This window comes from Nycticebus coucang, chromosome X (assembly GCF_027406575.1).
Source record: "Nycticebus coucang isolate mNycCou1 chromosome X, mNycCou1.pri, whole genome shotgun sequence".
Classification (NCBI taxonomy): Eukaryota; Metazoa; Chordata; class Mammalia; order Primates; family Lorisidae; genus Nycticebus; species Nycticebus coucang.
The window spans coordinates 61,578,195-61,603,094 of NC_069804.1; the positions used below are offsets into that span (position 1 = coordinate 61,578,195).

At 38.9% G+C, this 24,900-nt stretch overlaps 1 protein-coding gene and 1 long non-coding RNA gene across 2 annotated transcripts in view; one reads left to right on the plus strand and one right to left on the minus strand.

The window, feature by feature from the left end:
• The first annotated feature begins 202 nt into the window (after positions 1-202).
• Positions 203-24,042, plus strand: LOC128577180 (uncharacterized). The gene is made up of 4 exons (XR_008377517.1): positions 203-6,243; positions 6,919-7,020; positions 20,173-20,278; positions 23,907-24,042. It is a non-coding gene; the product is annotated as an uncharacterized LOC128577180 (long non-coding RNA).
• WNK3 (WNK lysine deficient protein kinase 3) overlaps positions 18,812-24,900 on the minus strand; it is a 348,186-nt gene continuing 342,097 nt past the window's right edge. The window contains exon 23 of the mRNA XM_053579253.1: positions 18,812-24,219. Within this exon, the coding sequence (XP_053435228.1) occupies positions 23,893-24,219 (327 nt within the window). The 3' untranslated portion in view covers positions 18,812-23,892. The remainder of the gene's footprint in view (positions 24,220-24,900) is intronic.

Sequence of the window (24,900 nt, forward strand, 5' to 3'; positions counted from 1 at the left end):
ATTCTAATAATTTTTATAATGAGAATAGCAGGAAACAAACTTAGAAAATTTGTTTTCTGAGGCTGAGGCAAGAGAATCGCTTAAGCCCAAAGATTTTGAGGTTGCTGTGAGCTGTGATGCCCCATCACTCTACGGAGGGTACATAATGAGACTCTGTCTCAAAAAAAAAAAAAAAGAAAATCTTTAAAGGTGTATTGAGAAAAACAGGTTATTAAAAAAAAAAAAACACGTTATTACCAAAAAAGACGTCTTTAGGTTAAAAATAATAAACCCCATGGCTACATAGATAATGCAGATCTAGTTTTCTAGTCAATGGGCACAAAGCAAGCACTTAAGGTCTTCAGCTCCAATCTTTTGTTCATTTCTTATTGCTGGAATTTCATATTCGTTTCTTCTTGTTGGATGACTAAACTGGATGATGGTAGAGATGGTAAGCCAGCATTTACTCAGCCCCACCCTGCTCAGCCTCCAGAGCAGATAAATTCTCATCTGGTGGATTGGCTGCTTTTGTCTCTGTGTCTGTAATTCAAGTTGTGGTGGTACCAACGTTGAGGTGGCTGCTGACCTTGGGTCTCCTCTCCTTTATTCTCTTTATCCTCTTCATTGCCATCCTCTCTGGGCTGTCTTCAGTGAGGAGGGCCCCAGCAGAATCCTGGTTTATAACCCTGATACAAATTCTGTCTTACTGGTCCAGGAGAACAAGGTCTTTCTTGTTCTCCTGCACCTGATTGTCAGCACCCTCCAGGGTTGGAATACTGTGGTCTCTGCATGCAATAAGGTGGGAACCTTCACCTGTGGTAGGGCCAGCATTGTTGGGCCTGGCTTTCAGGAGCACTCTCTGATCCCTCATTCTTTTCCCTGCACTCACTGTTATGGTAATTCTGCTGGTATTTGCATGGAGGACCCTTACAGCGCCTATAATGGTTACAATCTGCTGCATATTTACTGCCTTGAACTGGAATTCCACCAGGGTCTGTAACATTGCTGCCTCCGTACCCTTTTCTCCTACAACATTAAACTCCACAGTCTCTCCATTTCCTACACTGCAAAGGTACTTACCCGTGGTTATTCTCCTTTATGGCAGTTTGGTGCACAAATACATCTTCCTTTGTGTCATTCCTGTTGATGAAACCATATCTGTTTCTGACACTGAACCATTTTACTGTTCCAAAAACATTCCTTGTGATGATACTCTTGTCCCACCAGCAGGCGCTGCTGATGTGAGACCACCTGGGCCACAGCGGTGCAGCTCTGAGGGTGGGGCGGCAGGTGGCTGCTGGGTCTCAGCCTTGCTGCTCACTCACGGTTGCGGTGATGGTGACTGGGGTGGGCTGGGGCAGCTGTGGCTCCTCCCCATGTGTGATGGTAACTAGGCTGACAGTGGGGCTGCTCAGGACTCTGGGGTGCACTCTCCGCTCCTGCTACCAATCAAGCTGGGGACTAGTATTCTTTTTTTTTTTGTTTGTTTATTTTGTTTTTTGGAGACAGTCTCACTATGTTGCCCTCAGTAGAGTGCTATGGCGTCACCATTTACAGTAACCTCAAACTCATGGGCTTAAGCTATTCTCTTGCCTCAGCTTCCCAAGTAGCTGGGACTACAGGCGCCCACCACAACACCTGGCTATTTTTTGGTTGCAGTTGTCATTGTTTAGCTGGCCTGGGCCAGGTTTGAACATGCTAGCCTGGGTGTATGTGGCTGAAGCCCTACCCACTAAGCTACAGGCACTGCCCAAGGGACTAGTATTCTTAGCAAGGTTTTGTAATGTTCCTTCTGTGGAAGCCATCTCAAAATATGTAAAAGAAATGTATTTGGGGGTATTTTAATTTTTTTTTCAGTCTTTATTTTTTGAAATTAAAAGATTTTATATATTAAAATCCAATATGTTATCTTAGTACTAAGAAGCAAGAAAGAAGAAAAAAATAAATTGGAACAAATCTGACTACTGTATATAATTTTATAATTTTTAGCTAGTCTCTTAGTCTTGTGAACAGTTCAGTTTAGTTAAACAGCTGTGTCTTATTTTATGACCTGGCTTTGTAGACAAGGCTAGAATTGAATACAGGTGGATTATAGCATCTATTTATTTGACAAAGTCTCACTGTGTCACCCTCTGTAGAGTGAAGTGCCATCACAGCTCACAGCAACCTCAAACTTTTGGGCTCAAGTAATTCTCTTGTCTCAGCCTGGGACTATAGGCACCTGCCACAACATCCGGCTATTTTGTTGTTGTTGTAGTTGTCATTATTTGGCAGGCCCGGCCTGGATTCGAACCCGCCAGCCCGAGTATATATAGCTGGCACCCTAGCCACTGAGCAATAGTTGTGGAACCTATAGTTTTTATTTTTGAATAATATTTAACTCTCTCTGATTTTCTATTTTATTAAAGATAAATTATAGCAGAATGATCAATTTATTTACAAAAATAATTTTCAGTGTATTTGGCATGATTATTTGCATAAAGTCCAATAAGAATAATTAATAAGTCATATAGGATGTTTTTCTTTTAAAATTGACTTTTCTGGAACTTTTTTATTTTTTTTTGTTTGAGATTCATTGAGGGTACAAAGAATCAGGTTGCACTGATTGCATTTGTTAAAGTCCCTCTTATACTTGTGTCCCACCCCCAAGAGCTGTGCCATACTGTGTCCCCTATTCCTCTCCCATCTCTCCTCTCCCTACTTCCTCATTCCCTACTCCACCCCTTGTATTAGCTCATTTACTGCCTTCATATTAGAATTGAGTATATTAGATTCTTGCTTCTCCATTCTCGTGATGCTTTACTAAGAAGAATGTGTTCCACTTCCATCCAGGCTAATACAAAGGTTGCAAAGTCTCTATCTTTTATTTATTTATTTATTTATTCTGAAACGGAGTTTCACTATGTTGCCCTAGGTTGAGTGCCGTGGCATCACAGCTCATAGCAACCTCAAACTCTTGGGGCTAAGTGTTTCTCTTGCCTCAGCCTCCTGAGTAGCTTGGACTATAGGTGTCCACCAAACACCTGGCTATTTTTTGGTTGCAATTGTCATTATTGTTTAGCTGGCCCAGGTTGGGCTCAAGCCCGTCAGCTTCGGTGTATGTGGCCAGCGCCCTACTCGCTGAGCTACACGTGTCGAGCCTCTTTATCTTTTTTAATGGCAGAATAATATTCCATGGTATACATATACCACAGCTTGTTAATCCATTCCTGGGTTGGTGGGCATTTAGGTCATTTCCACATTTTGGCAATTGTAAATTGAGCTGATATAAACAGTCTAGTGCAAATGTCCTTATGATAAAAGGATTTTTTTTTTCTTCTGGGTAGATGCATAGTAATGGGATTACAGGATCAAATGGGAAGTCTAATTTGAGTTCTGTGAGGATCTTCCATACTTCCTTCCAAAAAGGTTGTATTAGTTTGCAGTCCCACCAGCAATGTAAAAGTGTTCCCTTCTCTCCACAGTCATGCCAGCATCTGCATCTTTGAGACTTTGTGATGTGGGCCATTCTAGTCAGGGTTAGGTGATATATCAGGGTGGTTTTGATTTGCATTTCTCTGATGATTAGGGATGATGAGCATTTTTTTCATATGGAACATTTTTATAAGGAATTTCAGGTTTGACGTGAAAGTCTCTCTTGAACTAACTCGGTCCAGAGTGCTAGGATTATAGGCCACCCAGTTTACAAATGTTTTGTTTTTCCTTGTTTTTTGAGACAGAGTCTCACTTTATTGCCCTCAGTAGAGTGCTGTGGCATCATAGCTGACAGCAACCTCAAAGTCTTTGGCTGAAGCAATTCTCTTGCCTCAGCCTCCCAAGTTGTTGGGAGTACAGGCGCCCGGCACAACACCCAGCTATTTTTTTGTTGCATTTGTCATTGTTGTTTAGCTGGCCCAGGCCCGGTTCGAATCCACCAGCCTCTGTGCATGTGGACTGTGCTGTAACCACTGTGCTGAGCTTACAAATGGTTTTTAAATTCTGGAGAAATTAAGTAGAGAGATAAATAAATGTTTCAAATTTTGTTTACATATACATACATTGTTGTGGGCTATAAATAGTTCTGAAGCCAGAAAGGTGGCCTACAAGATGGAGTCTGAGAAGCTAAGCTAAAGCAGTATAGATAACCTAGTCTGCTGAGTTCGTTCTTCCCCACACCCCCTTCCTCTGTGATGACCTAGTGAGGATGCTTATCTCAGGAGACTCTGAGGAAGTATTCACACAAAGGCAATAGATGTTGTGATATTAGTAAAGATTATTTTGATAATATGTTTTCTCTGATGATTCTCTTATTTTGTTAAAGTGAAAATTACCTTTCTGTTGTTTAAACAGTTTGCATTGTTAGAATGGAGACTACTTTGATGTTACTTCTCATCAGATAAAGTTAAAATTTTCTTGGGTTATTTCCTTGTTTTTCAGTATAAAAACTATTACAATTGTAACTGAGGTAGAACAGAATTGAGAGCCTACTCTCACTGTTCTCCAGAATCATTGGCCTTCTGATAATAAAGCTTGTTTTTTAGTTCTGTTTTATTTTTGAGACAGACTCTCAACTTTGTTGCCTTGGGTAAAGTGTTGTGGCGTCATAGCTCATAGCAACCCCAGTCTCCTGAGTCTGAGCAATCCTTTTGTCTCAGCTCCTGAGTTACTGGGACTATGGGCACCAACCACAATGTCTGGCTAGTTTTTCTATTTTTAGTAGAAACAAGGTGTCATTCTTGCTCAGGCTGGTCTCGAACTCCTGAGATCAAGCAATCCATCTGCCTCGGCCTCCCAGAATGCTAGGATTACAGGTGTAAACCACTGTACCTGGCTGATAATAAAGCTTGTTTGGACCTAAAGCCTGTCTCTGCATATTGGCTAGAAAGTGACAGGTGGCTGGATCCTCTTCATCCGGTAACATTTCTGGCAACCACAAAAGAACCCCTGGACTGCAATGGTAAGTGCCATGCTGGGGGAGCCTAGTGGTTGCCTGGACAGGTGAGCCTAGGTACTCAGAGGCTCCTAGCAGTGCTGCCTGGAGATTTCTCCTGGACATCTTTAGGCTCTGCTCTCACGCACCCACCATGGCCATCACTAAGGTCCACCTGCTTTATTCTGGTTTGTGGGCTGAGAGATTTCATTCTCTCCTGTTTTTCTGATTTCCCTCTGTGGTTATTCAGAACATGAGATCTTAGGCCTCAATCCCAGCTGACAGCCTATTGGGGCATATTCTGTCTGATTGGTCTCAATATCAGTACCTGCTGATGACGAAAAAGGCAATAAAATTTTACTGTAACACGGCCTGACCCATGTATCACCTTGAATCGGGAGAAAAGTGGCCTTTGAATAGATCCTTAAATTTTTATACCATTCTACAGGTACAGTACTTTTGTCAAAGATCAGGGAAATTGGGGGAAAGCCCCTGTATACAAGCCTTTATGACTTTGCACAATTAAGGATGCTGGTTCTAAGGGCAACCTGCTTATGGTACACAAAGAAGCAAAACCAGAACCTAAGGGAAGCAAGGGGGGAGTAAACAAATGTGTGTAATGATGATGCTAATGTTTGTATTGAGCAGGACATTTTTTGAGGAGCATGTAGTGTCTGTAGACCCAGAACACCAAGTGCTCCTGTACCAGAAGAGGAGGAACTTGCTTCTCCTTACTCGGCTGAAGGAGGTTTGGAAGTAAATTTGGTCAGGGGACCCAAGGAGGTAAGGTGGGGCAATACCCTCTGTGCCAAATGTCAGTGGGAGTAAATCAGCACTGCCAGGCTGCTGGATACTATTGGACAGAAACACCCTTCTGTACCTCTGATCTATTAAATTGTAAAAATACCAACTCCCCTTTCTGTTCAGACCCTGTTAAAGTGACTAGCTAATAACTATTATCTTTGCTACTCACCACCCCAATTGGGCTGATATACAAGCTTTTAAATATAATCCTCACCAGTGATGAAAGGCAGCTGGTACTGGATAAAGCACAAGGTGAAGCCATCTGACTCCATAATAAGGATAGAGATAATATACCAGCACCAGAGGCTGCTATTCTGTTGACAGAACCAGACTGGGGTCTGAATAACAATGGGTTGCCTCTCCTCGGTCATTATAAAATATGTCTTTTGGCAGTATTATAGAAAGGAGTTCCCAGCCAAAGAAGTCTGAACACAGTACAGGCTATGCAACAAAAAGCAACTAAGGACCCATCTGAGTTTCTGGAGAGAGTGTATGATGCCTCTCTCCAGTACACGGACATGGATCCTTAGGCTCCTGAAAATCAGCAAATGGTAAATATGACTTTTATTTCCTAAAGTTCTCCAGATAGAGGAAAGAAATTATAGAGATTGGATAAGGCTGTAGGAATGAACCCCTTTCAGCTGGTAGACATTGCCTATAGATTTTCAATGATCAGGACCATAGAAAGGCCTAGGATGCTGTGATTTTTCTTGAGACCACCAATGGTAAAAGAGGAAGAGGAAGGAGACCTGGGAAAAGATCCCTGCGTGCCTATTATAAGGAGGTGGGACACTGGAAAAATGAATGCCCCAAGAAGAAGGCTGAGGAGTCAGGTCACATGCCCAATCATCAGATGGTGGAACTGGCTGGTCTGAGGATGACTGAGAGTGCCTGAGGCCTCAACTGGATTTTCTGTCCAGTATCACTATTGCCCTCCATGAGCCTTGGGTAGGGATAACAGTGGGAGGAAAGGCTATAGACTTCCTGTTGGATATGGAAGCAACATTTTCAGTACTCATTGCCCCACTCTACCCTCTGACAAAACTGTCTGTTCCAGTGGTGGGAGTGACTGGACAATTAGAACATACGTTCTTCCTTTAACCCCTTGAATGCTCAATTGGAAAAAAATAATGATCCACCAATTTCTGTACATGCCTGATTGTCCTCTCCTCTGTTGGGGAGATACTTGTTATTTAAACTAAATGCTCAGGTCACCTTTATTCCAGAGACTCACAGCCTCCAGATAGAGGTCCCACATGAGCATGCTTGGCAACTACTTCTCCAACAACCTGAAACAGACCTGATGGCCGAAAGAAATCAACGAGCAGGTAAGCCCATCAGTCTGGGCTGATGGAACTCCTGGAAAGACCCTCCAGATCGCCCCAGTGGAGGTCCATCTGAAACTCAACATGCTGTCTCCACAGAAAGAGCCAATACCCACTTAAACACGAGGCATTAAAAGTAGTTCCTTTGATTAACAAGTTTAAAGCTTAACACTCCTAAACTGCCAGTGAAAAAGCTGTAACAGAGAGAATACCAGTTTGTACAGGACCTGTCGGCAGTAAACGAGGTGGTGCCAGATCTTCATCCATGGTGCCTAACCCATATACCCTCTTGAATGTCTTACCACCAGAAGCTACCTGGTTTTCGGTTTTGGACTTAAAGGATGCTTCCTTTGCATTCCACTGGCCCCCCAGTCCCAGGAAGTGTTCCTTCACCCTTGAATGGCAAGATCCAAACATTAAGAAGGAACAATTATGCTGAAGGGTGCTTTCCCCAAGCCTTCAAAAATGCACCCACTCTCTTCTGGGAAGCTCTGACACAAGACTTGTTACACCTTACATTAGAAAATGGGGAAATTGTCTAGTAAGTGGTTTCAGGACTGTTTACGTAACACCATCCTGACACTGAGTCACTTGGCAAAGTGCAGTTTCAAGATGTCTAAGAGGAAAGCCCAAATTTGCCAGCAGAAAGTAAAATTCCTCAGGTTCTTAATTGAGCTTGGCCAGTGCAGCCTGCCTGGAAGCATAAAGAACTTGATCTTTTACACTCAAAAACCTAATGTAAATAAATAGCTGAGGGGTTTCTGGGAATGGCCTGCTTTTGTTTGATCTGGATTCCAAATTAAGGTCTTATTGTAAAGCCCCTGCATCAGGTCCTGAAGGGGTCCAAAGAGGAGCCTCCGATAAGAAAAGACAAAAGAATGTGAGGGAGACTTTGAACATCAAACAATTACTGACTGAGACACCTGCACTGGGGCTGCCAGACTTGACAAAACTGTTTTATTTGTATGTTTATGAAAAAAAAGGACTAGGGCTAGGGATACTTATCCAGAAAATCTGGACCATGTCTCAACCAGTTACCTGCTCGTCTAAACAGCTTGACTTCACAGCCTCAGGTTGGCCAGTCTGCCTGAGGGTGGTAGCTACACCCTGAGACCTCTTAAAATAGGCAGAGAAATTTATACTGGGACATCTGATCACAGTCTATGTTTTCCATCAGGTACTCATTCTGTTATAGCAGAAAGGGAATCTGTTGTTAACACCAGGACAGATGGGGAGATACCAGGCAATCCTCCTTGACAATTTGAGAGTAACTTTGGAAATAGTGGCTAGATTGAACCTTGCCACTCTTCTTCCCAACCCCAACCAGGAGCCCTTAGAACAGCGGTTCTCAACCTGTGGGTTGCGACCCCTTTTTAACAATGAAAATACATCCAATGTGTCATTAGGAAGGTTGAGAACCACTGTCTTAGAACAACAGTGCCTTGAAGTGATTGAACAGGTATTTTCCAGCCCCACTGACCTTTCAGATTACCCTTTTGAGGAGGTAGATTGGACTTCTTTTATAGATAGAAGCAGTTATGTGGAGAAAGGAATGCAGAGAGCTAGATATGCAGTGGTAACCAATCCAAGAAATGGTTGAAGCCAGGCATGGTGGCTCATGCCTGTAATCCTAGCACTCTGGGAGGTCGAGGCAAGTGGATTGCTTGAGCTCAGGAGTTCACGACCAGCCTGAGCAAGAGCAAGACACTGTCTCTACTAAAAATAGAAAAACTATATTAAAGCAGTACCCTGAAGCCCATAAATGCATCAATGTACAAAGTTATGATTTAATAAAAAAAAATTAAAAAATAGAAAAACTAGCTGGGCATCATGGCAGGCACTTGTAGTCTGAGCTACTTGGGAGGCTGAGGCAAGAGGATCACCTGTGCCCAAGAGTCTGAGGTTGCTGTGAGCTATGACGCTGCCATAGCACTCTACCCAGTGCGATAGAGTAAGACTCTGTCTCAAAAAAAAAAAAAAAGAAATGGCCACAAGACACACCCTCTTCTTCTTTGTAGCTCTTCTGACTCAGGACATTGTGGAATGGACAGGATGCATGAGAATATTTGAACATACTTGGCTAAGATTGTTATAAACATGTCTGATTTTTGTCTAGCAGGAGGAACTCATGTAGACCAGGTGTTTATATGTTGATTAATAGGCGTTTTTACTCCATTAGAAGTGCTCAAAAACTATAGTGTGTTCCACCACAGACAAAATAATCTCATCTATCAGGATTTATATGGATGGGGACCTCTGAGACAGACCAAAGATAGGGATATATTTTCTATCTATCTCAAAACAGTTACACCCGGAGAGGACTGTATAAAGTTCTTAGGATGCCACATCTCCTGTGTTAACTAATAGCTTGTTCCAATGTCATAAGATGACTACCACATCTTATGCCAGTGTGCATACTAAAATTTTTTTATTGACAGAATTAATTTATTCATACTTAAATTCTTAAGGGATTTTTTTTATTAAATCATAGCTGTGTACATAAATGCGATCATGGGGCACCATATACTGGTTTTATCGACCGTTTGACACATTTTCATCACACTGGTTAACATAGCCTTCCTGGCATTTTCTTAGTTATTGTGTTAAGACATTTACATTCTACATTTACTAAGTTTCACATATAACCTTGTAAGATGCACATATCACAAAATCCCAAGACCAGAGATGTTGGCGTGGATGTGGAGAAAAGGGAAGGGATGGTTTTTGATGTGTGGGCAAAGGGCTTTTTCCTGTGTTCCAGCTAATGCCATTGGAGGGCCCTGTTCTCTAGGGAGATTAGTACCTTTCTTGCCCAGTGCCTGGGGCCTGAGTAACACCTGATGTGGAAGGACCGGGCTGGCCCAAGATCTTAATCTCCCAGAAAGTTGCCAGAGTGATAGCCACCTATTCAGCCCAGCTGAGTGTATTTCCTTCCCTTTATTTGTGATGCCAACTATGGTAATTGAACTAAATGTGGAGATGGGTCAGCTAGCTTGTGCCATGGTAAAAGCTTTGAATACCACCTCACAAGCAATCAGCACCCTAAGAATAGAACTTGGACAAGTGAAGGAAGCTGTCTGAGAAGACTGAGCAGCTATTAATTTACTTTTATGACCTAATCATGGGTGTGCAGAATTCAAAGGAATGTGCTGTTTTAACCTATCGGACAATTCCCAATTAATAGAATGTCATATACAAGTACAAAATGTGCATCGTATCACCCAAAGAAAAGACTTTTTTGATTTTGGTCTTAGTTGTTTTCTTGATTACTTACTTTAGGTTGGTTGAGAGCCTTAGTTATTTGTGTAGGGATTATTTTCTTTCTATGAATATTTGTGTGTTGCTGCATCCAATGTACCCCGTGTTTCATGTTTACTTGTACTACATGTTGTAATTACTGTTCCCCTAGGGTATGATAAGGATGACCCTCATATTAATGCAACTAATCACAGTAATTATTTCCACTTGAAAGCAATTTCTTTTTTAATTTTTTTTTATTTTTAATTTCAGTGTGCTTGTTCATTCTTCTTTGTTTGAAGTACTCCTTTTTTGTTGATTTTCTTCTTTCTCCTACGGTGCTGGCTGTTTTTGATGTTGTTAGTAGAGACAGGGTCTTACTCTGGCTCACTGCTTCTCATATGGGTTTTGAACCTCTGAGCTCAGGCAATCCACCCGCCTCGGCCTCCCACAGCGCTGGGACTACAGGCGTGAGCCACCACGCCCGGCCTGAAAGCAATTTCATAGACATAAAATTAGGAAATAAGAGTGGGGAAGGGAAGCCAGAAAAGCAGTCTATGACTTGGAGTCTGAAAAGCTAAGCTGAAGCAGTACAGCTAACATAGTATGCTGAGTTCACATTCTTCCCTACATATCCTTCCCTGTGATTACCTAGTTAAGGTTTCACTATGATTGTGAGGATTCTTATCTCATGAGACTCTGATAAAGTAGTCACACATAGGCAATAGGTGTTGTGATATTAGCAAAGGTTACTTTGATTATGTTTTCTCTGTTGATTCTCTTAGAAATTTTCTTAAAGTGAAAACTACCTTTCTGTTGTTTAAACAGTTTGCATTGTTAGAATGGAGACTACTTTGATGTTACTTCTTATCAGATAAAGTTAAAATTTTCTAGGTTTATTTCCTTGTATTTCATTATAAAAATTGTTAGAATTGTAACTGAGGCAGAACAGAATTGAGAGCCTTCTACTCTCGCTATTCTCTGGCATTGCTGGCCTTCTGAAAATAAAGCTTGTTTGAACTTAAACTCCATCTCTGCATATTGGCTGGACAGTGACAGGTGGTCAGACCCTCCTTGTCCAGTAACAGTTCAAGAGATGGAAAAGGGTTTTCTTGACTTCTGGAAAACAGAACATAGAAAGAATCAGCAATGTTTTAAACAAAAAGTCATAAAAATTATCTTAGTCTTATGTAATTAATTTCTGTTCTGTTTGTAGTTAGCAATAATCCTGGACATGTCAGATTTTTAATTAAAGGTTTGGAAGTTTGCTTTAGTCTGACAGTAATTTTCAAAGTTATCAGAAATTTATATTTAAGAGAATCTGTTGGCTTTTCCATTACTTTCTTCTTTTTTTTTGCAGTTTTTGGCCGGGGCTGGGTTTGAACCCGCCACCTCTGGCATATGGGGCTGGCGCCCTACCCCTTGGAGCCACAGGCGCTGCCCTCCATTATTTTCTTTGAAGGACAAACTTTGGACTCAGTTAGTTAAAAAAATACTTTCTGAGATGAATTAAAATACTATTTGTCAATGTCAGACAAAAGTCTTAGAATAGCCATGGTTAAAAAGCCAATTGGCAAAGGTGGTCATTTCTGTGGCATATAAAAATGTAATATAATAATTATAATCATTACTGATAAGATATATTAGTATAATATTGGATCATAACATATATAAACATAATTTAAAATAAATTTAATATTTTATATTTGACAATGTTTCTTATATAGTTTTAACATATTAAATAAGCTTAATATATCTTTCTTAGACTTTTGGTGGTCTTAATATTTAAAGGCTAATTTGAGGTCAAAAAGAATGAATTTAGGGCTCGGCGCCTGTAGCTCAGCGGCTAGGGTGCCAGCCATATACACCAGACCTAGTGGGTTCAAACCAGCCCAGGTCTGCCAAACAAGAGTGACAACTACAACCAAAAAACAGCCGGGCCTTGTGGCAGGTGCCTGTAGTCCCAGCTACGTGGGAGGCTGAGGCAACAGAATCGTTTAAGCCCAAGAGTTTAAGGTTGCTGTGAGCTATGATGCGACAACACTCTACTGAGGGTGAAATAGTGAGACTCTGTCTCAAAAAAAAAAAAAAAAAGAAAAGAAAAAAAGATTGAATTTAGAATTTTTATTTTAGAATATTTTTCAAATATCAATGGCTTAAAACATTTGGTTAAGTAGGATCATAAGTCAAAATATTTTAAAGGCAATACAGGAGGTTATATGGGTGTAAACTTTAATCCTTTTAAAGTTTAAGTTTTTTTTAGTTAGCTAAAACTCTAATAAAGGCAACACAGTGATTATCTTGATAAGGCATAAAATCTTTGCTTTTTTTCAGGCTGGTTATTGAAAAGATTAAAAAAAACTGTCACTATGAGGTTTTCTATTAAAGAAAAATAGGTTATGTAATTTTATAAAGAATGGATTAATATTTCAAGAAAATACAATATTTTGAGATGATTTTGTTGTTTGAACCAAATTTTATAAATTATAGTCATGTGGATCACATGTAAATTTCTTCATAAATTTTCTCTCATGTAGCCGGGCATTGTGGCGGGCGCCTGTAGTCCCAGCTACTTGGGAGGCTGAGGCAAGAGAATCGCTTAAGCCCAGGAGTTGGAGGTTGCTGTGAGCTGGGTGAGGCCACGGCACTCTACCAAGGGCCATAAAGTGAGACTCTGTCTCTACAAAAAAAAAAAAAAAATTTCTCTCATGAGTTCTAATTTAACCTGTGCAGACAATTTACAAAAATGTTTAAAAAAAAAGTCCTCTTTTGTCCCACTTTCCATTTTCTTAACCAGTCATTCCATTTCAGGACAAATATTTACCATGTAAAATTCTTTCTTATACTATTTTCTTTTCTGTTTAATTTTTTTACCAAAATACTTTTCATAAAGCAGGATTACATTTTACTAAGATTTTAAAAGGCAAAAGTCTTATACTTTGACAGAGAAGAGTCAGTTTTGCAAACAATCATAGACAGCTAAAGTATTATTTATATATATATCTTTTTTTTTTTGGCCAGGGCTGGGTTTAAACCCACCACCTCTGGCATATGGGCCCGGCACCCTACCCCTTTGAGCCACAGGCACCGCCCTAAAGTATTATATTTTACAAATGACTTAGACACGTTATGATTATCTTTGTAACTTAATATAACATGACTTCAAGGTTTTAAGTTATTGAAAAGTGTTTTAAATTTACAACACAGGCACCATGCTTGATATCTTTCCTGGTCCTTCTAAGACTCTCACAGGGCCATCTGACATTAAAAATGGCTGCAAAGGATAGGACCTATCTTGTCCTTATTTACCAGGTGCAAAGACAGAAAATAGGATGACTGAAGGATTCAATTTCTTCTGGAATAGCCAGGGGCAAATCTGGAACAGGGAATAAAGGGCTATGTGGACTAGACTGTGCCTTGTAGCTGCTGGCCTAGGCAAGGAGAACATGTCCTTAGGTCTCACCACAGCCACCTATCTGACCTCAGAATTCAGAGGGTCAAAATTGAGAACATAAGCTCACAGTTAAATTCAGCAAAGCTTAGAAATATTTCAGAAGTGGGAGTTTTATAATCTTTGAACATTTGAACTTTAATAAGTTTTAAAACTAGTTTTGTATATCAAAGATTACCAAAGTCACATAAATGAAAAGGCATTTAAGGTCTTTTCTGTTAGCCTGATAAAATATTTGAGTTAAGCATTTCCTTTTTCCCTTTGTTAAAGCCAGTTAGAGTTCTTTTGCATATTTTGGCAATGAAATATCACAGGCACATGATATATTTAGACACAAAGACAGACATACAGACAGAAGCAGAATTTATATTTCCTGGATTTAAAACACATTTTTATTCAGACTATTAATCTTTTAATTACCTAATTTATTTTTCTAGGTTTTCTAGGTTTACCTAGGTTTTAGTTACCATTTTAAGTTATTTTTCTGTTAACCATTTTTACACCCTGTAGATTAGATATATAATACAGACCCAGGATTCAAATAGTTTTAATTACTGCTTGTAAACTCATAAATCCAACCAAGAAAACCTAAGTTTTTAAATAAGATTTGTTATTTTAAACAATGTAACATCGTGATAATAATTCAAAGACCCATTTATTAACTATTTCTCTCCAGATTCTAGATGGCACATAGGCCAGGCTGTTAAAATAAAACTTCACTTCCTTCTTAATCGTTGTTAGGTACCCATACTGAGACCAGCAGACAGAACCCACCTCACAGGGCTGTTTCTAGGAGGTACCCATACTGAGACCAGCAGACAGAACCCACCTCACAGGGCTGTTTCTAGGGAGAGAAGCCTAAGCTTCCATAATACAGACCAGACAAGGAAACATCAGATTTCTTGAGAACAAAACCATAACTGATGAGATCTAAAGTACTCAGCACACAGCAAAAACAAACTAAGTGGATCTTAGTGATGGCAACACTGGGTACATGAGCCAGAGCCTGGAGACTCCTAGGAGAAATCTCACAGCAGTGCTGCTAAGAGCCTCCGAGCACTGCACCCCCTGACCTGCCTGTCCAGGTGACTGCTAGGCTTCCCAGGCATGGCACTTACCAGAGCAGTCTAGGGGTGCCTTGGTGGTCACCACAAATGTTACCAAAGAAGGTCCGGGTGCCTGTCACTGTCAGCCAGATGTAGAGACCGGGATTTAGGTCCACCAAACATTGTCAGAAGGCTAGCAATTCTGGAGAACAGCATGAGTAGCCTCTCGAAGACTGTTCTATCTCAGTTACAATTCTAGTAATATTTATAATGGGAATATCAGGAAACACCTTAGAAAATTTAACTTTATCTGACAGAAAACAACACTAAAATAGTCTTCACTTTAACAGTGCAAAATGTTTAAACAATATAAAGGTCATTTTCACATTAATGAAATAAGAGAATCATTAAAGAAAGTATTTTTTACTTTTTACTTTATCGTAATGTCATAACATTTATTGTCTGTGTGTGACTATTTCCTTAAAGTCTCCTGAGAAAAACATTCTTATAATCATGGTGAAATCTTTTAACTAGATAATCACAGGGGGGTGGGGTAGAATGTGAGCTAAGCAGACTGGGTCAACTGTACTGCTTCAGCGTAGCTTCTCAAATCCCATCTTGCAGACTGCTTTTCTGGCTTCATTAGGAAGGATGGAGAGAAGCATAAAGTGGTTGTATAGGCCAGGCATGATGGCTCATGCCTGTAATCCTAGCACTTTGGGATGCTGAGGTGGGAGGATTGCTTAAGGTCAGGAGTTTGAGTCCAGCCTTGGGAAATTGAGGCAGGAGGGTTGCTTGAGCTCAGGAAGTTCAAGACCAGCCTGAGCAAAAGTGACACCTTGTCTCTACTAAAAATAGAAAAATTGGTAAGGTGTGGTAGTGCCAGCCCGTAATCCCATCTGCTAGGGAGGCTGAGGCAGGAGGATGGCTTGAGCCCAGGAGACTGAAGTTGCAGTGAGCTATGACACCACTGCTGCCCTCTAGCCCAGGTGAAAGAAAGAGAGCCTGTATTGGAAAAAAAAAAAAAAAAAAAGACGTATGGAGAGTTCACATCAGACCTAAGTCTTCTGTCATCTTACATTAAATAGTAACTATCTGTTCATTTTCTGCAAGGGGCCCACTTAGCTTTCTGTATTGTCCGATTCCTTGGGGCCTATGTGAGAGGCTCATCCAGTGGTTCTCAACCTTCCTAATGCCGAGGCCCTTTAATACAGTTGCTTATGTTGTGGTGACCTCCCCAACCATGAAATTATTTTTTATGCTACTTCATAACTATAATTTTGCTACTGTTATGAATCATAATGCAAATATCTGATATGCAGGATGTGTTTTCCAAGGTCGCAAGGGGTTACATCATCAGAAGGTCTGGGCTGCCACACTGCTTGTGTTTCTTGAATCAGCAACTGGCTGGTAGCAGGGAGGTCATTTGATTCATAAGGAAAACAATGGGTGGTTCTCAGCCCTAGTCACTTATCAGCATCACCTGCAGAGCTTTTAAAACTATAGTGGTTTTAAATTTTATTTTTAATTGTAAAGTACACATAAAATTTACCATCCTTTTTAGTGTATGGTTCAGTATCATTAAGTATTTTTTGTATTATTGTGGAACCAAACACTAATTTTTAAAATTGTTTTGCAGAAACAGGGTGTCACTATGTTCAGGCCAAGCTGGTCTGAAAACTCCTGGTCTGAAACTCCTAGCCTTGAGCAATTCTTCAGCCCCAGTGTCTCAAAGTGCTGGGATTACAGGTGTGAGCCACCATGCCTGGCCCAAAACCCTAATCTTTAAAAACAGCTCCCCAGGTGATTCTAATATGCAGTCAACTGGAATGGAGAAAGCATATAAATACTCGTTAAATTCCTAAGGCTACTTTCTAATTTGTAACATACCTGTGAGGTAGTCTTTTTCAATTCAAAAATTTTATGACAGCCTCTCTCTATCCTGGACCTTGTGCTATACTTCTTCATTCCAGGTCTTGAACTCCTCTAATAATACTCACTTTCTTCCTCCCACCACTCTAACCAACTACTTCAGCTCCTTCTAAACTCTTTAGTTATAGACATAATTCTGTGATCTTCTTTTACTTAGTGGTGCTCATTAATGCCAGCACATTTTAAATGGGTTGTATATTGGTCTTATCCCCCAACTTACACACCTTTCACCTCTGAACCTCACCTTAGTATATCATCTGGCACCTTTTGGGGCAATAGCCAATTTCTGCCACCAATATGCCTTATGTTTACCTATAGGTTGGGTTCAGTTTTGTCACCTGTTTCCTCTTTTTTTAAAATAGTGATCTGTAAGGTCTCTTGAGGAGTCATTTGAGTGAACCTCCTGTGATAGTAGGCATAGTGTTAAACCTTTTAAATGCTTTGTCATTCAGTCTTGAAACAATCCCACTGGGGCAACAATTCTTTTACAGATAAGGAAACTGAAGCTGAAAAGTTAAGCAATTTTCCCAAGTTCACAAAATAGAATATATCTCCGGGTCTACTGGACTCCAAAAGGTACCTGTATCAATTATAATAAGAATCAGGGCCCATTTCCAGACCAGTTTAATTTTTCAAATTCAAGTTTAGTGTGAAAGTCACCAGTGATGTCTACTGGGCACAATTAGAAAATTAGGGACGCAAATACCTGCCTTCACGTATCTCATTGAATACTAACAACCACCTCATTTTACAAATAAGAAAATGGAGATCTGAGAAGTCTGTGAATCAAAACACTCATGCTTGTTCCACTGTGTACCTTGTTACCTCTTGGAAGGGTGCAGGTGAAGTTTACTAAGTGTAGAGTATAAGAGTTTGAACACAGTAATTAAGAAAATGCCACGAAGGCTATGTTAATCAGTTCAGTGAAAATATTTCAGACTGTATATGGAACCAGCACATTGTACCTCATGATTGCATTATTGTACACAGCTATGATTTTATAAAAAAAAAAATAGCATGACTCAAAGTCATTGGGCCAAGAAATCACGATAATTGATTTTTAAAAACACTTTTAAAATCCTCATCTAATCTTGAATATTTGATAGGCCTATTACACTTCCTTCAGGGCTTTTTTTTTTTTTTTTTTTACATAAACATAATCATGGTTGTACTACCTAACTTATCAAATGAGCAACTGATCTAACCCACTCTGACAGTTGCCCAAGTCATGGTAGACTGGTGAATGAGAAGAGGGGGAGGGAGATCTCCAAATGCATATTTTTTCTAAAAGTGGACCATAAACACTACCAATACTTTTTTTTAAATACACAATGTATACTTTGAAATCTTGCTTGCGCCACAAATACATCTTTCTACTTATGAGATTACAAAACAAGCACTGGGTACTTCATGAAAGACATGTAAAAAGTATACATACAAATCTTAATTAGATAAAAACCTATTCTAAGTGTATTTGAATTGTTATGCATACAGTATATCTGAGAGTCAGTATGGCCTAAGGTTTTTCCCATGAGATGTGGAATCAGACCTGGGTTTGTTTCTGTTGTTTCTTTTAATTTTTAATTTTTTAAATTAATATGAGGGTACAATTTTTAGGTTACATTGTTCTCACTTCCAGGTTAAAGTTCCATATGTAGAAGAGCCCGTCACCCAGGGGGCATATTATACACCCTCATAATGTGCACATTAGGTGAGAACGCTCCTCATGCCCTCCCTCCTCCTGCCAAACATCAGATCTGGGTTTGGATCCAGGTTTCACCATTTTTACTAGCTATGTGGCCCTGGTAAATTTTTTAATCTCTCTAAACCTCAAAATTGCTTTCTAAGTGGATATAGTAACAGGCCTATCTTATAGGAATATGTGAATTAAAAATATGACAGGTAAAAACCTAGCTAACACAGTGGGTATTCAGTAAATGATAAAGACTGTTATAATTATGGTTCATTCACAAGTGTGGAGAAGAGGCGAGTTCAAAATTTGTTGGAACTATAAATCAAAAGGTAACATATAGTTTGTTTAGTTTATACCAGCATAATCTATAGGTTTAAATTTTCTAAATCTGCTAAATTACATTTGATAAATGAAGAACCAGTTTAAGACAGATGATTGCAGTGACTATGGTAGCATTTTAATAAGATAACATACTCATTTAACACAGCCTTTATTTTCTGTTTCAAAACAAAATTTCCAGGAAAAAAATACATACAGTGGTTTAGTACAAATGAAATAAAAATCACAGTTTCAGAGAACCAAAATTAGACAACTGCTGAAAGACAGATCACTTGGTTTGACAAAAAGAAAAAAAGAAGAAAAGTTAACGTCAAAACGGATTAAAATTAAGTTTAACAACATTCTATATAATGCTACATTTCCCAATTAAGAAAGGGAGAGTTCACATATACAACTAAATGTTAAGTGTAGAGAAGTGGCTAAAATTCTGCATACTTCATCGTAAATTATGCATGAAACTTTATTTGCATAAACTTCCTGAGTGGCTCCCATGCTATACTAGGTCTACATGCTTAATATTGGTATCAAACAAATTACAGCTTTAGATGATTGAGCATTACAGACCTTGAACAACTGCACTTTCTAATTAGTCACTGTATCTGCTTAGGGTGTGTTCTAGACCACAAACTTCAATCTTAAATCTCAAATTACATTGGAAAAGAAATGAAAATTAAAAATAAAAGCTACTGGATGGTAAGTATGCATTTAGGAGTTTATTTTACACTGGCACTTCTTTTTTCCTCAAAGCCCAGTGTCTCCCTTCTTGCTTGACTTTTAGCTGTTTTTTGTTGATTAAAATAAAACCTTCCAGAATGGGAGCTGTTAGTTTATCCTCTTCCAGATATCTCAGTTGAAAATAACTGGGATCTAGTTACTATCCCAGGCCCCTTCATATGTTGGCTGTCAAGGTCCCTGTCCCTGGGCAATGTTTGTGTTTATCCTTCATATACAAAGAGTATTTCCAGGCTGACCTGAAACATTTGGCTCCATAAAAATTTCATACTAATCTCACTTCAAATGATTTTACCAAGTTTGAATGTCATTTTACAATCTAGATTGTTTTTCTCAAAAAATTTCAATCCTAGAAATAACACTTATCAAATCAAAGGCCTTTTCTATATACTGCCCCCCTTTTCCCTTCATCTTCTAAACAAAGTAGGGGGGACGAGCCCTCAATAAATTATAGATTAAAAAAAACAATCTATTCTAGAAAATGGCATGCTCACCACCTCAAATAACTCAAGTTTTTCTTAACCACAGGTAAAATACCTGAATCCCAAACTAATGGCAAATATGCCTCAGGAATGTACTTATTCATGATGACTGAAATACAATTGTTTATGAATATTAAATATGCTGTAGTGTTACACAGTAAACATGGGAAACAAGGAACTTTTGGTTGCAAACATCTGCTGAGTTTTTAGGTGGAAAAAAAGGAATGTATAATTTTCTTTCAGAAGACAGAAAGTCAATGCCTCCATGAACTTGAGAGATTGGATAAATAGTTACATCAAACCCTTGCCATCAACGACAATTCAACTAAATGTATTTGGCCATTTTAAGGTAACAAAATATCACCGCAAATACTTAGCAGTATGCTAACATGTTGAATGATAGGCCGTTGGTGAAGTATTTGTTAAATATTTTACCGTGGTAGTTAAAGCAATTTCAACCATAGCCCTTTAGGCACACAGATAAGAAGCACATCTCTATTAAAAATGCAAAATTATAGGCACTATACTATCTAATTCAGGTGCTTTCTTACCATTTGTTTGTTTATAACTAATTCCTACAACTAAGTTCCATATTGCCACCGGCTAGATTTATTTCCCTGTTCCCCATCCCCAAATACCCAAAGCTTATTTCACAGAGGTACATGGCTCTCATCATGTAAAAGCGCAGATTGATGGTCTCTCTGAAAGTCATGGTTAGCCCTGGGAAAAAGCAGCAGGCCAAATTTATAATCTGAAAGAATACTGAGAATCAAGGCAAAAAAGCAAGTTGCACAGGCAGTGTTTACTTCTGCACCCTAAATAGCATTGAAAATGAGGTAGATAAACAAAAGTAATTGGACTGGAATTAAATTGGGGGTTCTAAAATGATACATCCATAATACTGTACATAACACACCATACTCAATCCAAAAATCACAGCAGAAAAGTGCCTTTTAAACTTTCACAGGTAATTTTGCTGTCAAACCACTGGAATTCATGCTTGATACAAAACTGGCAAGGAAGGGATGAAAAACAGAATGGTTATTTGTTATATTATAGCAAATTACCTTAAATAGAGATTCAAGACTGCTGCAAATATACATAGGGTTATTTTCATTAGATTTACACCAATACTGGTTTCATATTCTTAAAATGTTACACCCTATTTAACAGACATAGCAGCAGATACTTCATGATGAAATACTCACATTGCCACATATGGGGATACAATACTATTCATCAGACTTGCAGTTTGAGAAGTAAACATGGTGGCCAGACATACAGACTATATTCCAAATAAACTTTACAAGAAGGATGTTTAAATACAACCTTTTCCTCTACAAGAAGGAAAATAAAAAGAACAGGTTTGTGTGTGTGTTTTGGAAATAAATAGGTAGAAGGCCCTTTTTATATAGTAGGCTCTGTGTTAAGTAAGAAGGGAAATTTCTGAGATTTGCTTCAAGAGTTAATTATTTCTGGGGAGGAAAAGAACTCAGGCAAGGATGAAAACAGCACTGTTATATGATTTAGCAAAATTATGAAATAATGTAAAACCCCTAGATAGGAAACTAGCCAATATTTACAGTCAAAGTAACTATAATATGAATCAAACATTTAAGTAATGGGAAAAAATAATTTAAAAACCCATGTGATGAAAATAACATTGTTTTCTTAATTTCTACACAAATTCACTTTTTTCTGTATTTTTAAATTTACGTTACATAAGCCAGTTACTGCAGTCAGCATGGAGACAGCAGTACATTATTCACCATCTTCAAACTTTAGAAGACTATTTTTCTTTCCAGCAAAAACCTGGAAAGATTGTAAATATTACAAGGCACTGCAAAAGTCTGCAGGCAAACAAGAATGATGAATTATATGTAAAACAGAAGTGATAGCAAAATGTAGGACACATGATGTACAGCAGCTATTAATAAATGTAATCACACATGTTGTCCATGGAGGGTTTTTCATCCTGGGGTACACTGTCTAAAAGGATTGTGACCAGAGAAGGGGTCTTAAAACCAATATTTTTGCTTTGTATTTTGTATGTCTCAATGTAATTACACAAAACCAACTGTTGTAATGAAACATGGCCAGTTTTAAAGAATTATGGATTTTAGGAGAATTGTTTCTGTAAACATAGAAATTACACTAATGTCCTAAAATCACTTCAATTTGTAAAGCAATACTATAGAAGAATTTGAAGAATCTGTACATAAGATTTGGAAAGACTCATCTAAAATAGAGTATATTCTATAAAAAGAAACTGTGGATTTTATCAACGGCAATTATCAAAATGCTGCCCTAGATACCCCATACGATAGAGAGAGGGTCTTCATGATAGTGGGTCTGATCCTCAGGTAAGCAATATAAGACACAATTTTTTTGAAAAGGGGTACTGAATATCACAAAGTAGATTGTGCAAAAAGAAAAGAGGAAGAAGTGCACCCGTTAAGTTTTCCTCACTGCCTGGCAAGCCCATGGGGTAAAATTTTTAAGAAATATGGAGGAAAATATGTTAACAGAAATGTCAGTTGAGGATTTAGAATGTTTACCAGTAGAACTCCTAATTAGGTAAATGTGAACTAGAAATAACCTTGAAATCTTCAGAGTGGAAAGTAGTTTGAACTTATATACTCGGCAGTTAATAAATATCGTTTAATATTTCTACTTGGGTTTTACAGACTGAGCATTAGGTAACCCTGTGACCAGGCTTTAAGAATATTATAATTAACCTTAAAAACCAGAGACATTTTGACATTGCCTCCCCTCCTCCTGAAACTGGATAAAACCCAGTAAAGTGCAACTTGACAGTGTTCTCTCTGATTCTAAAGAGGCTGCCAAACTCATCTAAAATCATCTAAGACATTATAGATACTAAATTAGAAACTATAATAACTAAAAAATGGTAGTCAAAGAAGCTAAGGACAACTTACATAGTATCCTTCTAGGGTCTTCTATCTCACTGCAGGGCAGTGTATACCCTACATCTCTTAGAACCCTGTAAAGCCAGTGTTTCATGTGTAAGTCTCAAAACCTACAAAATCTGTGTCAAGTAAATTCACTTCAGAAGAATGGACTGAGGTGTAACTTGAATATCCTTTGTAATATAAAGATTTACCTTAGATGAGATTTATATCAGCTGTAATATATCCCTTGCAAGAGAATGCAAGCCAAATCGATGCCTCTCAGATGCTCAAAACCAATGTAGTATGCATGTGAGAAACAAGAAGATAGCTGCCTTGAATTATTATGGAAATCCTAAAGCAGCTACGGTATCTGCAGAATCAAGGAACTGTTACAGTTCTTTTTTTTCCTTTCCCTCCGCCTCACCCAAAACAAGACTTCACTCCTACTGTTGTGATGACGGGAAGAAAATCACATTAAAAAGGGCTCATGTTCTATAATGGTTGACAAAGTTATTCTAATTTTATATACTAAAACATCTCCTGCAGCATATTACCACACATTCTGTGAAAAGTAAACCGAAGATAAAGATGTGAAGAATCCCAAGATTGGCTGTTGGAGGGTCTTACATCATTCATGTTTCGGGAGAACTGATCTAAATTTTTACACATCTTAAAAGTGTCATCTAGCTGTAGAAAGCAGCAGTAAAAAAAATGGAGGCTTCTCAGCAATGCATGGAAAGTATCCTGGAAATGGTAATGCTAAGGAGAGTTTATTAAAGCATTCTGAATGGTATTTTTAAAAAATCAAGTATCAAAAAGGATAGGATTTGAAGTGAAAAAACATTTATATGTGCAGTGTTCTATGTGCAAACTGCACATTTCTAAAGGATGATGACCTGTATCGAATGCCACACAGAAACAACGAAAATAATAGTCTAAACTCAAATGAGGGAAAACTTAGCAGAACCCAAAAAGAAGAAACGTTAGTATCTTAGGTGTCCTGAAAATAATTCTGAAAAAATTCTCCCTTTTCTTCATCATGTACGCTGATTCATTTGGGACCAGGAGGGATTGTGGCTGGATTCTGCATTGGTGAAGTTGGAAATACCTGCAAATTCATCCCCGACTGGAATGGTCCCCCAGATTGAGTAGGAACTACTACAGACTGTCGTGTTGTTCCTGTAATTCCTACCCACTGTACTGGATACCCTGGTCCCCCAACAGCATTATACTGACAAACATGGGACATTCCATATGATGATGGCCCAGGAAATGAAGGGAGTGAGAGTCCTTGTGGCAAGGAAGTTGGGACAGCTCCACGAATTTGGGACAGAGAAGAAATCCATGTTGATGTGTAGCCCACAGTAGATGAAGTATTCTAACAAAAACAAAAATAAAAACAAAAGATCAGTTTATTTGGTATATGCTTTTTTTTTTTTTTTTGAGACAGAGACTTACTATGTCACCCTCAGTAGAGGGCCATGGTGTCACAGTTCACAGCAACCTCAAACTCTTGGGCTTAAGTGATTCTCTTGCCTCAGCCTACCAAGTAGGTGGGACTAAAGGTGCCCGCCACAATGCCCAACTATTTTTTTTTTGTAGTTGTCATTGTTTAGTTGGCCTGGGCTGGGTTTGAACCCGCCAGCCTCGGTGCATGTGGCCAGTGCTGTAACCACTGTGCTATAGGCGCCAAGCCTATTTGGTATATGCTTTTACCAGTCTAAAGTCCTTCCTATTCTTTTTTTTTTTTTGGAGACAGAGTCTCACTTTGTTGCCTCTGGTAGAGTGTTGTGGCATCATAGCTCATAAGCAATCTCAAAATCTTGGGCTCAAGTTCTCCTTTTGCCTCAGCCTCCCAAGTAGCTGGGATTACAGATGCCTGCCACAATGCCTGGCTATCTTTTTAGAGATGGGGTCTTGTTCTTGCTTAGGCTGGGCTAGAACTCCTGAGCTCAAGCGATCTACCCGCCTCAGCCTCACAGAGTACTAGGATTCTTTCTGGTTTACTATTCCCATTATGACACTGTGTGGCTACCATTTCTGGAGTACCTTTTTGTGT